This window comes from Antedon mediterranea, chromosome 2, assembly GCF_964355755.1.
Source record: "Antedon mediterranea chromosome 2, ecAntMedi1.1, whole genome shotgun sequence".
In the NCBI taxonomy this organism is placed as follows: Eukaryota; Metazoa; Echinodermata; class Crinoidea; order Comatulida; family Antedonidae; genus Antedon; species Antedon mediterranea.
In genome coordinates this window covers 26,271,417-26,287,240 of record NC_092671.1, presented here as the reverse complement: position 1 = coordinate 26,287,240, position 15,824 = coordinate 26,271,417, and the positions used below count along the sequence as shown (strand labels likewise).

General features: G+C 32.1%; 1 protein-coding gene across 1 annotated transcript in view; it reads right to left on the bottom strand.

Moving 5' to 3' along the window:
• LOC140040800 (uncharacterized) overlaps positions 1-15,602 on the bottom strand; it is a 57,974-nt gene extending 42,372 nt beyond the window's left edge. The window contains exon 1 of the mRNA XM_072087010.1: positions 15,131-15,602. Coding sequence (XP_071943111.1) covers positions 15,131-15,366 — 236 coding nt within the window. The 5' untranslated portion in view covers positions 15,367-15,602. The remainder of the gene's footprint in view (positions 1-15,130) is intronic.
• Positions 15,603-15,824: the final 222 nt, after the last annotated feature.

Below are 15,824 nucleotides of genomic sequence, written 5' to 3'. Positions count from 1 at the left end.
GGGACATGGCCGATTTTCTGTCATAATATTTTCAATCATAATATTTTGGATTTGCGCTAAGCCGCTTGCTTTGGTTAGACGTCAAAGATTAAAAGACCTTAGACATTGTACTGAAATATGAAAATCCGAAGTTCATCTTGTTTTCATGAGACTACTACAGTTGCGAAGCGATTGAAAATCGGAAAATGCACTACACCCAACAAAATATCGACATGAGAATTCTTCGAGTCAGATGCTGTTGATAACATTTATGACTTGTCCATCGAACAAAATGTATATGTATATAGGCCTACAATAACAGAAATTCCAGTAAACTGGGTCTTAAAAGCAGGAAAGATTGAGCCTTGTTTAAATAACAGGTGAAATTGTGATATTTAATCTAGCAATAAACCATAGGCATTCGAAGAAAGCAGGATATCGACTTGCATATTGCTGTTGTATCATCATTAATCGTCCACATTACAATAATCGATGTTAATACAGAATGCATTTTTAAAAATCAATTAGAAATAAAATATACATAAACGTTATCAAAAGCACGTTTCAATCTACTGTATTCTTACTTTTAACGTGTGTCAGTTCTTAACCAATACAATGAAAAACTCCGCCAAAAGTAGCTGCTAAATCCAAAACAATGTAAATATCATCAATACATTGTATACTATTTTTCATAATTAGTTTATTTATCTACGTTTTTTTTTTCGTTTTTTTTTCTGTTTTTTGCTGAAACAGATTATTAACTAATTCTAGATTCACTACTAGAATGAACCAGTCACACGATGTGGTTGCTGCATAGAATCGTATAATTCACCCTTATTCAGTCACGCATCGAATCCTAAAGAATGTAACTACAGTATTTGCATACGATCCTCAACATTTACCAAGAAATTAGGCATGTTTATCGTATTCCCATTATTTTGATAAAAACTGTACTTTATTTTTTAAAACAAAATAATAGTCCTGTTATATAATATATAATAACTGTGACCATTTTTAGTATGTCTAGAATGTATTGTTAGTATTAGCTGTCTCCTAGTTCACTCTCTAAAAGTAGTTATAGTATCTTTATGTTTTCTGTAAAAAAAGCATGATGGTATCGCTTTGCTACATAGGCCTATATCAGACTGCTCATATTTTTCAGAATCTTTGCACGGTTCTTCTGTGACTCATATGGTCGCTATTACCCTTTTATCACTCGTAAAAAACTGGATTTTTCCAATGTCAAAGTACATAATATCACACTTAGGCCTAATTTAGTAATTTATATTTCATACACATACACTTTTTCGTGTTTTACTTTTTTTCTTTCTTTAAAGGACACGTATGATGAGATCTCACTACTTATACATAGAGGACGATTTTAAAGTGGAAGTCCACAGGTCATTCGGTTATGTTGCAATTTCATTTTTAATCATACCTCAGGGACAGCAAAGCAATCACTTTTTTTTCATAAGACATGGCGTACGTTAGGAAGGATTTATCCAACTAGACTGAGCTACCATGACCGTTTAAATTAGTGTTTTGTTTAACAATATCGTTAATCATATGTCCTCGTCAATAAAAATATATAATTTTTACAAGGTAACTAGTGATTTGATAAAATCTTTGCGTTAATCAACTTAGTTACACGTGACAATCATTTCTAACCAATCGATTGATAATGATTTAACTTTGATTTTGTGTTTCGATTGATATTTTAAAAGAGTCGGATTGTAATAAATAATAAAATTTATCAAATTAATCAAAATCACAAGGAAAATACCCCGAAGCATAATGCCGACATGCCGAATATAACCCCCACGACGTTCGTGTTGCTTTCTTTGCCCAATTGACTCAATTCAGGGACCTTTCATTGATTGTTGACGATGAGTTCAGTTTCCATTAAACGGTAAGAGGGTATAACGTATCGGTTTGATTCGTTGTTATTATATTGCATACATTCGTATGATGTTGTTTGTATGTACAGTTCAAACCTATAACACCTATTTCCTATTCATATTATAACCTATTATTGTTCATAAAAGCAATTTAAAGTATCATACACGGTATACTTTTCTAAATAAATGCATATTGTCCCAGTGGGCTGTCAAACGAATAACTGTAACTACTGCAGGTCAAGAGGTCAACAAGACAAGAGGCAATCCTAAAAGTATATTTATGACACATAATAGCATTGACATTATTTGTTCATTTCCCCAGAGTCAGGGTAGACTTTCTTTCCATGATGTAGCATTTTAACAGTCCGTAATGCAGTTCGTACTATGTATCCCGATTGATATAGGACCATCACCGAATTTTGATTTTAGTTGAAGATATCTATTGTATAATATAAAGTAAAACATAAGCATTTCGACCACCTGGACATTGAAGCAATCATGTGACGTGAAGTAAACTCCTAAAGAAAGTCGTTGAACAATATGTGAATATTCGAAATTCAGACTTAATTGTTATTTACCCGTGTAAAGTGGTTTCCAACCAAAGTTAGCGATAACTGGCCACCAACTTACACATGCAAATAATAAGTAGTCTGAACGGACCCTAAAATTGACGCTTCCAAATGCATGATACATTTTGCATACATAATATACGTAATGTAAATCGAAATAACAATCAAATTTAAAATTGATTTTAGTTTGTTACCCGATTAGTGTCAACACGATCTTTTAACACTAGGCTCCAGTTAGCACCAGTTAGAAGTGGCTAATGTGAATGCACCAAAAAAATGTATAATAAAAGATATAGTTAAATTGTTCACGTTTTAATTGGTAACACATTTGAATGTCATCTCGAGATTGTATCAAGGATAGGATTAGTCAGTATTAGTTTGGTGAAAGTGAAATATTAGTTTCAACAAATCAGTACGGTAAAATAAGTTTGATAAAACAACAGTTAATATTTTTTTTTATAATATTTTTTTGTGAATCTATTTAGAACTCCTCACGTTGGCGGTAATTGCCTATACTGGTACGTTCTATGTCGGTTACGTCAAACCAATTGTTAACTGATGTATGAAATAAAACAATCAATTAACACGATTTGATATATTGAATCATTATACACAAAGGTTAATAAACGTTATGAAACTCAATATTCATTAAGTAATACAGAAAATGACCATAATATGAATATTCTACTGGCTTTTGTTGCAGTGACAGATAAGAATCAATAAACATTTCGTCCTAGGGGATAAAATACATCTCCATAATCAATAAACATAACATTTACAAGCGTAATCATTCTCATATTATTCTTAATGTTTTCAGTAGACTTATATTAGGAAAACTCAATGATACACTGCAATATGTTCTTCACATTTACAACTGTATTATAGAAATTATTTAAGGTTATATTTAAAAACGATGCGAAATTTCGAAATGTTCATAGTTATAAGTCAAATTGGCTGGTACTAGCCATTCAATTATGGTTTATTAAAAAGAATTAGTGGCATTGCAGATATCTGAAATGTATATTCAAATATAACAAGGCCATACCGACTGACCGACCAACCGACCGAATTTGCTAAACATGTTTAAAATGTTGAAAATGTACACGTGCGTAGTCATATTTTACGTGCTCGTATAACGTAATTTCGAGTTGAAAAGTGAATTAAATATGATGATATTATTAAAGAAAGGTTGTAAAACAGAAATCTGGCAAAAAGAGTCCATATTAATATTTAACGCGCAGTGCGCGTGCGATAGATCTGCGCACTTATGGCAACTTTTTATATGCTTAAATTTGCCTGAAAGGTACTCTTATTTCATCGAAAATAAATTTTGATAATTTTGAAAATTTTAGATGCGCGTACGCATGCGCTACATGTGCTACGCACGTAATTGTATTGCCATATGATAATTTATGCCCTAAAATACCGATCAACCGACCGACCGACCAAACGACCGATCAACCGACCGACATAGTGAGCTGTAGAGTCGCTTTGCACGCGACTAAAAAGCCATTTAAAAGTGGATTCAAATATACAATATGTACAAATCTAAACATTAAAAATATAAAATGTACAGGTAGGCTATTAACATTACATTTAGAATATCGCTAAGACAGAAATGCTTCAATAAATAAAATCTTTTGCTAAATTCCTATGTGATTCCACCTCGAAACTTACTTTATTAAAATCATTTCCGATAATGAGCAAATATTTCAACAAAAAAAAAATCATGTATGTAATAATATAACTATGTAATTTCCTAACAGTTTTAAATTATTAAGTTATAATAAGCGCGAATCCTTTGGGAATAGCATGTTAAGTTGTTATAAACGATAATTTAATCAACTATTATAATTATCACACTATAAGAATTATGATGTACAGGTACGATCATAGTTTATTCATTTCCCATCAGAAATATGATATAAAGATAAGTATAAACGTTAATTCATCATTTGTAGCCTAGATGTCATATTTGAATTTCTTAAACTCGGTTCTTCATTAATCAATTTTTGCTTCTACAATTCATCAAACCTTCACCACCAGTCAATATATGTGGGCTTTGATATAGATTGATAAACTCATACTCCGTTAAAGGGTTTGGATCTTTAGAAAAATGTAAAACTATACTAACATGTATCCACTGATTATGCTTGTTAATTATACTAAGCCAAACAAAATATATTCACCATAATGCTTTTCAATCTATTTATTAATCATATTTTATTCGATAAGTCCGAAGTTGCACACTTAAATTAGTTGATGGCAAACAAAGTCAACATCATTATTGTTCATCAGTCTTAAAGTAAAATTACTTTTCTTATTTTTTTAGTAGGAAATTTCATTCTACTACGTCATTATTGTTTAACTTTTTTATTACTAAGGAATGAAATATAATCTGCGATACAAACCTATTGTAATGCTTTTAATTTCGAACTTCTACTTGCATTCGATATATCGATTCGATCTTTACTTAATAAAACCTAATCTTAGGTAGACTCCGGGCTATTTAATGTTTGTGTGTTTGGGGTTTGAAGTGGGGTGAATGGGGGAGGGGTGGTGTAAATTACTAGTTCAGGACTACGCAATTTAAAATTAATTGCTATGGCAGCAGCCAAACCGATGGAATAACAATACATGTTCTGTCTTTAATATCTATATTCTATTTTTTCTGGCTCAAGTGGCTATTATAATTATTTGAATATAAAAAAGAATAATAATTAATCAGGTAAGTCTATCATGACAAACAATTGTGTAATTATTAAAAATCAACCAATGGCTACCGGCACAATACAATACTGTTAGGGCTATTAAATAAGGATAATCAAAATATAGGCCTATCAAGCAATGGCTACCGGCACAATACAATACTGTTAGGGCTATTAAATAAGGATAATCAAAATATAGGCCTATCTAGAATAATAGAACTCGACAGCAGGTATATTAGTATATGATAATATAGAGGTACCAATTTCATAGAATTTTTTATTTTATATATTTTTTTATTCAACATTTTACACCGGCATATTTATTTATATCATCTCGTTAATAGTATGATTATTTCAGCTTATTATAAGCCCTACACTATAGTTTATACTCCCAACAATGTTTTTTTTTTTTTCTTTTTGTGGGATCATCCCACTTTTATTTCAAACAAACATCATATAAAAACAGTAATATATATTTATGCAATTGCAATTTTGTTATCTGTTTGATTACTAATGATTTTTGTATTTGTTTCTATTTTTATACATGTCATCATCAATGCATTTCATTTCTTTTAAAATCTAATTATACTTATATTCTTGGTACATACATTATCAATTAACAAACCTTTTTTCTCTTTTTAACAATTTTTATCTTTTTAATTCTTGAAAATAAATACAACTTAACTGCAACGATGTTTATGCTTCGTTAATGAAACCTTTTATGTAGGCCTGTGACTAAATAAAAACATTTTTTACCAATCTATAGATGTAATTACATGTTTGTGTCAGAATACTGTTACTATAAAATGTAAAACTTCAAACAAATCTTGGTTCCCATTTTTGGACACAACGCAATGACGTAAGTGCGCCGCAAGTAATGTGATGGGAACTGTCACGCATATGCCTTTGCGTTGCGTCCAACCAAGCTAAACACTGCAATATAACTTGTTTATAATCATTTTCTGTGTGATAATATATCCGTAATATTCATAATTATAGATTAAGTTATGGTTTTTTTTCCAATCAATAATAATGATATTTAGAATAAATCTATTAATTTGAAGTGCTTAAGAAATGAAATGAGATACTATGCTTAGAGTACTATACTTCTTAGAGTATATAGAAAGGAATGTTCCATCAAGCCGATGGGTAAAATACAGTATAAGCTGCTTAAAAGTGATGTATAACAAAATAAAGAATGATCCACAGAGTTATATACGAGCGTATAAAAGAATAATGATGAACATAATAGTATTTTATCTCAATTTTCCCTGTGGCATTGAAACGTTTTTTCTAGGTTGACACTAATGTGCTTATTGTAAAAATAAGAATTTTCACTGAATTTCTTTACGCTTAAATTGCACTAACTTCACTAGAACGTAACGCAAAAACGTAGACACAAAACGCAAATAATTCGACCAATGACAAGCGACGGTTCGGACATTTTAAGCATGGGTTACAATTAGTTCAAATTACAAGGACGTAGTCGCAACTATATACATATGCCTGCTTGTGGATTTAAATGCCATTAGGGTTTCACATTTGTCTATATGTCCATGTATTGCTTTTTTTTTTCAAATGTAGACCTGTTTGGTAACCTCTATATAACATTATGTATTTCTTTATAGTGAGCAAATTGAGGTGTCCGGACATTGTTGTGAGGTTACGTCAGTTTAATGTGGGGTCCGGACAATGGCACGAGATCTGAATGGTAACTGTGATTTGGGTCCAGAGTGTGTTGAATGGTTCGAGCAGTATGTCATGGTTCCTGATATGAGGTTTAGAAAGTACCAGGGTCTTAACAGGGGCCCGGTTCGAAAAGCAATGTAATGGTCACGAATGTGAGTTTGGGACATTATGGAGCGGGTCTGGGATGTGTTTCTTGATGACAAAGATTGATTTTGGCGGTGATTATTTCAAAATCCTTTCGTTATAAAACATTTCCTAACCTTTTAGTTATCGGCATAGCTTTCGTTTTTATATAATAAAACAAAATAAAGTTATTTTTATTATTGGCAGTGATAGCGTTTCATAAACTAGGGTACCTATATTTAATCAACTAGAAGGTGGGATTCCACTCCTTTCCTTTGAAAGCATATCAATTCAGTTTCTATCTAATCTATATTATATTCCCAAATGAAATCCGGTAGAAATATCATAGTGACCTACTTGCAAAAAACAACCCATTAGAAACGTCTACTGTTTAATGTCCGAGAATCTAAGGAAACTAAAAAAGGATTCAAGTTCTAGTGGAACTGAAACACAGATGAATATTTAAGTGCATGCTATCAAGTCCGAGTGCTAGTAGATTGAACACATCTTCCTGGTAGGTTTAACCATGTCAGGTAGATTTCAGCCTTAATTTCATGTAGCAAGAAAGTTATATCATCTGTGTTAACACTATGATATCTATGAGTATAGTGTTTAAGGGTCTGAGGTATACTCAGACCAAGTCCAATAAGAGAGTAGTGGATATTCTTCTAGCTGCAATGTCTACAGAAGGTCCTCCTTGGTATTTAGCAAATTTGGAGTCTACCACTCGATTCTGCAGCTGTAACTAGATAGAGTATAATTGGGTATCATGAATAGGATCACGTTATACCTTGTAAATATGAACCTAGTGACAGAAATATCGTGTATTAAAAGTATTTAATACAGCCAGATATGTATCTAGATGACTTGTGATAGTCAGTTAGACTCTATCTAGTGACAGCTACAGAATCCATGGCCCATACACACTGTACGCACACGCATACTCAGAGAGGCCACCGATGCCATAGCGATAGTTCTCCAAAATTGATTTTAGAATGAAAGATGCATAAGTGAATTTTTAAATTAATTGTTGCATTCAGTGGTATTTGTCTATTGGCGACTAAGATTTAAATTATGTGCTGTATCTAAGAAAATATCATACAACTTTTAATATGCGACACTATGAAACCCTAACCTAATTCACATGTATCAAACCATTTACCTAGATACTGAATAAAAAAATCCCTAACATTAAAGTGGGTCTAAAGTAATTATATTGAAATTTATAAAAAGAGTGTTTGTATTTTGACACACACACAGTTAACTGTAAACATAGAGTAAAACTTAGTTTGCGTCGGGGCGTTGCTTGTGGCACTTTGCACATCACAATATCACAATGAACTGTGTAACAGTTGCAATCTATCAACATGTAGAATAAAAGCAGGTGGCAATTATAATGAATGGATGTATTAATGTTAGCGATACTTATCATGAAGAACACCAAAGCAAAAAATACAAGTGTATATATTTTTAAAAGATCAAAACAGTAAGTAGAGATAGTGCGCATTATTTATTATTAAAATACGAACTGATTTACTTTCGCACTCTCTTTAAATTCTCTTCAGAGAAAAAGACGGTTTTAATATGGATAATAAAGTAAGAAGTAATTTGTAAGATTCAGGAAGTCGCTTCTGGCAATGTATAATATTGCAATATCTCACGAATAGGCCTACCACATGAACGTCGTAAAATATTTGATCAGGCATTAATTGCTATCTACGTCGTTGAATAATACCTAGTGAAAGTTGATTATAGTGTTAATACAAATACAATCAGCATGGTAACACCAATTGATGCTGTAAGAGGCAATGGATATGATAGGCTATACATTCATCTTCATTGAATGTCACAGCCATTGATGCCAAGGAATTCCCCGCACTTTTATAAAATATAATTTGTCTTTAAAATGTCAATTTAGGTGGGTCTCGTCCTTTATGCTGTACTGTATATCCTATTGTGATAAACAAATAATTCAGAACTATAAACATACTTCATACTGTTTCACACATCAACTGTCTATCTACGCATTTGTTCAAATCTAGTTATTTTTTATACGCTATTAAATAAAAATATATCATATAGTACCTCACTCATTTGTGCTAACATAAACAAAACTGTATGTATTAGTTTATTTACACACCATTGCCTAATCATTTTACAGCAAATAGTTCAATTAGTATTTTGTTTAACAAGTGGAAATAATCAACAAAGTACCGATTTTTACAGCATGCGCGTAACTTTGTTGCTAAGTGACCAAGCATAATGACTAAACAAATACCTCATTAAACTCCATAATATTCGAAACAAAAGATTGCTTTCTTATTTTGTATTAAGCTCTTAAACTATGAAACCTATACGTTATATACACAATAGTGTAATTAATTAATTTTTCAACAATAATAATTTACTGTTATTGTTACTACATCCCAGGTATTACAATGTCTGTAAACTCTGCCAATAATTATCAAAATACTATACCAAGTACTTTATTATTCGGTTCTCATGAATACTAATAAGTTTTAGAAAAAAATCTACTAAACCACTTTTCACATTAGTATAGGTATAATATTGATTAATGCCCAAGGTAAGGGAGCTGGATTCGTATCATTATAATTTCAAGATTTTTTTTTTCGTCTTTTTTCAAATAATGAAATTGATGCAATTGTAATTTTGTTACAAATATAATCATACCTTAATGAATTACACGGAAAGTAGAATATCGATCTTGTGTCTTTCATTAGGTTCTGATTAATCTTATAGAGGTGACTGATTCTATCTTTGTAGTAGGAAGTCATTACTTAGCACAGCAAATTTATAGTAATTACAACAAGCAAGAGAGCAATACTTGTAATAACATTTTATATAATCATCATTATCATTAACATAATAATATCATTCTATGCCTTATTCGATATATTCGTTTCATCTCCCCTTTCATACAATTGAACTGATATTTTGTGTTGGAGAAGATATACATCAATAGCAAATGAAGCTATTACTACCATTAAGTATTGGAGACAGTACCAAACATTTGTGACACCAACTAACATATGTACAGTGACAAGTACAATGAGACAATACGGCAATAATATATCGTAAATCAAAATATCACTCGAAAATAGACGCGAGTGTTCATGTTATAATTTGTAAGAAATAGTTAGGACCATTGTTGTATAGTCGTGATTTAGAGGAGGGTAGGTAGGTCGGCTTACCTCGTCTTCAATCCGTCAATAAGCAATGTAATCACTGTGAAATGAATCTGAATTTACAACTAATTTTGCTTTTAACAATATTTATACAAAAATAGTCTGCATGGAATAGTCATAAACATTAATTTGGTAAATTCTGATATCGATGGTTATAACAAGGCAATTTAACAACAGGTTGCTCCGAAAACCAAAGGGTTTATCTATGGCTGCGACACGCGATCAGTTCCACGCCCCATAACAAACACCGCGCGTCGCGGAGGATGTACATAGTACAGTTACTGTTGGTAATTGTCGCAGCCAGACCTAATATATCAAAGGACTGTTAGACTTCCTATCTTGGCAAGGCAAGCTCAGTGTCCTCCTATTGTCAGATTGCCTTGGTTATAATAAGATCGATCATAAAGATAATGTAAAATATAGGGATTGAAGAAGTAGTAGTACCAAATATGTGCAAAAAATGTGATGGATCGATGATGTCATATCACTACCATATTTGGTCACATCAAACAAGTTTTGTCAAACTACTTTGATAGAGTAGACACAGCTTTAAACGTGATTCTGAGGATTCTGGGAGCAATTTTTTTGCCACGTGATTTCAATAGAAATTATGGCGTTGTTTTATATTATGATATAATACTCTTAACCTTTTTCATTAACAGAGTAAATAATTTATAGATACTTCATTCATCATCATCATCTCATAAAGCCAATACAAATAGTTCATTAAGATAGCGTTAAATGCCGAAGTGACGTGCTCAACGACATTATGAAGAAACAAATAATTGTAATTAATTTTAAAGATAAAAAAAAAATCAGCGAAGTTGTGTTATTTGGTGTTGATTTGCTTTTTCATGTTCTTTTTGGAATTTTATAATTGTTAGATTTAATTTCAAACAAGCCAAATAAAAGAGCCTACCTTTAGGAAATGTTATGAATTTTTAACGTTTTGTTTTTAAATAATTAATTTATATAAATAATTAGGTTTAATTTGTTTTTATTGCTTAATTGTTTTTATTTGTGTCGAGTGGTTTAAATAAACCGCAATTGTATCATATAAGTATTTAAATTGAATAAGGGTTAAATCAACATTGCGCAAAACAGTTTGATCATTGATTGTCTTTATTTGCGTTTCCTGGAGAGGTCCACTCTTGAAAGCATCGATTTCAATTTGAACACTTATAAAGGCAGACAGATTGAAATGGCGGCAAGTTTGTAGGTGATTGGTTTCAACCGACACACAGAAATATGATACAACGGTTTCACTGTATTTATTATTATGGTATAAATAAATAAAATCGAAATGAATATACTTATTTTTTCACTAATGTAAAATTCTAGATGTTTGAGGATTAACATTTTCTGTTTAGTCCTACATTTACATTTTACAGCATAAGAACAATTTAGGAGGAAAGTTCTTTGATACAGGGTTACATATCCGTAAAAAATCATATATATTGGTTTTAAGGTTAAGACGTCATGTATTAGAAATTGGCTACACAAATTAAGGCATCGATCTTTGGATACATGTCATTCTAGCTGCGGAGTAAACCAGCCTTGCGTTGCACAATATTAGAACATGTCCAGAAAGATGAAGCGCTTCAACACTTCATTTTATCTTTTGGATTACTAGAAGAAATACGCACCCCGGAGCGGGTACCACTCTCCCTCCCTACTACAATAGTCTTAAAACCTTCCCAGTACACAGTCCGGCCATTAAATTCCATTACTCCCAAGCCATATTTTCGCTTGAACTGGAACTAGAACTTTGCACATAATCCTTGTCCTTTTTCTTCAGTGGTGAATCCGAAAACAAATCATCATATCTTGCTCTTTTTTCTGGACTTGAAGAGCAGCTAGGCATACTATTAATATCATCATTGTCATCAGCTTCTCTAGATGTTGAAGGATGAAAAGAAATTTATTTACATTATAATTAATTGATGAGGATAAACGAAGATGGTTGGTAGGTTTATTATTAATCTTTAGCTTAACCGAAACCCCTCTAGCTAGTAGTAGTAGTAGCCCCTACTTATTATACTTAAGTAGTATAGTAGTTTATTTATAAAGTATTTATAGGCCTACTACTACTAGGCTAAACACTATACTATTACAGTAGCCTACTACTATGAGTGTAACTGTAAGTTTACTATTTCAGGCTAGGCCTAGTAGTAGTAGGTAGGCAAGAATGTACGCCTACCTGGTCCTAGCTTGGTAGAAGTATCCTCTTCTCTAAAGTTTGACGGGACATTTTTCCCTCATCAGCAGAAAACATTATACATTATTCTGTTCTTAAAAAATACCGGAGAAAAAGTAAGCTTACCTCGTCCTCATCACATGATTCCGTTTGAACGCCAGCCGCCGAAACCAGACGCGATGATTGCTGTCTTCGTTTACGTTTATGGTGGTATTCCTCGGACTGGGCATATCCATCTGTCAAATGAAGGGTGGGTACTGCATCTTCCGTTAATGTCTTCATGCCTTTTTTTCCAAACGGCTTGAAGCATCGGGGCTCAAAATGTAGCGAACAGACAGCTGAATGAGCGCTCATAGGGGGATTCACCAATCTAAGTGCCAACAACCACTTTTTTAAGGTTCCATTTTTCCGCTTTTTTTTTGGTTAACGACAGGCGATGATAGGTCACATCCCTGTTGTTTTTGCCGGTGTCTTACCTCTCAAATAAACAGCTTTAATTCGTTAAACGCTAATATTACACTTTGAATACGATCGAATCGAAAATAAGAGAGAAATAATATAAAATAGCAAACTGGCTGGATCAATAAAATAAAGATAAGATGACGTCCGTGGCGTGTATAGAGAAAAGAAAATTCAATTAAAAAATGTAGTTTAAAACATTCCCAGTACAATTACCGTCATTTTGATACTCAATTACTCCCCACCGCAGAGAATCAGCAATGATCTCCGCGAACTCCTAACCATAGAGTGAATCAAATACCGTAGCGTTAACCTTCTCAGTTCAATTATAGTAATACAACACTACCCCCAATCTCATAATCCACCCCCATTCCCACATCCCCATTACAAAAAATGTACTTTAAAACCTGTTCCCGGCCGGTTTGTCTATACCATGGGTGTATGGATGCAACTGTGTAACGAACAAACTTTTATAATATACTGGTAGATTTCCTCATGGTAATATTTTGAAAAATGATTGAAGCAAAATCATTCACTAAAAAGTTAGGTTAGGAAAATTATTAATAGGAAAAATGAGAATATGGAATTTTAATTCGTTAAGGACTTTCCTATACCTGGAAAGAGGAATATCACTAATATTTGTATTTTCCTATTTGCATCTTTTTTATCTTGTTTTAATAGAAAACGTTTTTTACCACGTTTAAAAAATATCAAAATCATAAAGTTTCTTTTTTCTTCTTTAGTTCTAAGATAATGTGACGATAAGCTGTCATGCAATGTCAATATTTGTGTTACATTTTAATGCCAATGTCATTCAGAGATAAACAGATAAGAGTAAAATGGTTTGAGTCAACAATTTATTTTAATTATCGGAAGTGATAAGTCCACTGTAAAATCATAACGCTCTCAACGGGACTAATTGCTTATTTTAACAAGCAGTGAAATACAATAATGGATTCGAAAATATAATGATTACAATAGTAAATGAAATATTGATCAGTGACAGTATTAATATTTTGGTAACGTTTGTATGGGTAGTTTATACGCACCCAAATCTGCATTTACTGTATCTTAAGCGGTGTAGTATTTGATGTGTCACATGTATGCTCTCACGTATGTGAAGCGCCGCAGATTTGAAGCTTATCATAGAAATGTGCGCTATATGAACGTAATGGTAATTACGTGTTACGATACCATAACTTTACAAACAATGACATTTGCATAGATACACTGTTATTAAAAATCGACTTTTTTACGATGGATTTGGTGCAAATTAATACGTTTAAAAAGGAGGATACCCCTAAACTCATATCGACGACTATGCCTACTATTTTTGTGCTGTATACCCTGTAGTTTGACGAATATTAATAAAATAATGACAATAATAATGAATCGATCAGCAGAGGAAAGACTATAATTTACCAATTTCATTTTGTCGGTACCCAGAGAGGTAATTTTTATCCTAAACAATACAACTGAAACTACAAATTAAATAATTCATATTGGTTCGTGATTATTATTTCCAGATATTAAATTTAATATATTCATTAAATTGTATAGATTCCAAATACTGTGTGTACATCTCGAATGTTCTTACGATGCTTTAAAATGAAAACAAAATTTATCCGGGGCACATTTCATTAAGATTAAAATATATATATAACTATATAATATAATATAAGTAACTTCATCCACATTAATATATATTTTTTTCGACAGCATTAAAGCAGAATGACAAACGTGGGCTATTCTTCTTTTAAAAATGGTGTTACGAACAAAAGGTAGGATTATATCTTCCAATTGTTAAAAAAATACATTTCTTTGCATTTCTTTTGATTTAGGGGGGCCTGTATGGGTTTTCTCGCTATGCATCTCTCATTTGCAATCATTCGAATACATTTTAGGTTAGAAGCTGCATTTTTCAGGTCGGCATTTAGCTCATTCCAGAGTTTGGGACCAGAATAAATAACAAAATACTAATTGAGATCTCTTAATTTTACAAAAATAATAGTTAGCTATACGCAGGCTATACGCTTGATTATCTGCATTGTAAATTAGTAAAATAACTTCAAATGAAGAAGTTTCAGCAGTTTAAAACAAAGTTGAAAAGCGGATTGAGGGGTGAGAGAGTGTGGGGTGATGAAGTAATAATCCTAACAATTTGTTTATGTATTTTTTTGTTTTACCTCTTACGTAAATCATGAGATAATAGTTGAAGTTTGAATTAAGCTACATGTGTTTTGAATCAAAGTTATTTTGCTTACTGAAACGAGAAATATAAAGTTATAATTAAATACCTTACCTGTTAAACGTTAGGAAATCCAAATTTGAGACTTCACCAGCGTTCCGTTTACCGACTAACGTCGATTTTGGCTTGCTTCTACATAAGGCCCTGACAAGCGGACAACGGCAACCAGGTGGTATTCTACAATCACCCGATCTCGCATCTGGACACTTGCATTTCCTCCTGCCACATTGGGTACTGTCCACAAACATTGCCAGTATCAGTAACAATGTTATCCATAGCCTTCTCTGCATATCTGGTATGTATATATTTTTTAATCTTGTGAGATCGTTATCACTCCAAAACTTCAATTGAACAAGTCTTTAATGTGTATAATTCAATTACTAACTGCTGGTTCAGTACCACCTATTTCTATTCTTTGTGTGAGCTGCGCAAAACAGGTCTTGATTCGTTGACTACTAAATGCAATTTGAAGTTCGAACCACTGTTCACCAATATAACCTTGTAGAATGGCTTATTCGGTTGATTAAACTGAAGAAATACCAAAACATCCACGCCTTTACAATAACTGTCGGAGTAATTACAATTCAATAAAATGCAATAATTGGCTCAATTGATATATTTATAGTGTTGATAAACTGTTATTGTAGTAAATAAAATAATCTAAATCGTTTTTGGATAAAACATTCTGAGAACGACTCTCTTCTGTATAAGATAGAGGGCGCTATATTAATTACATTAGATGCAAATT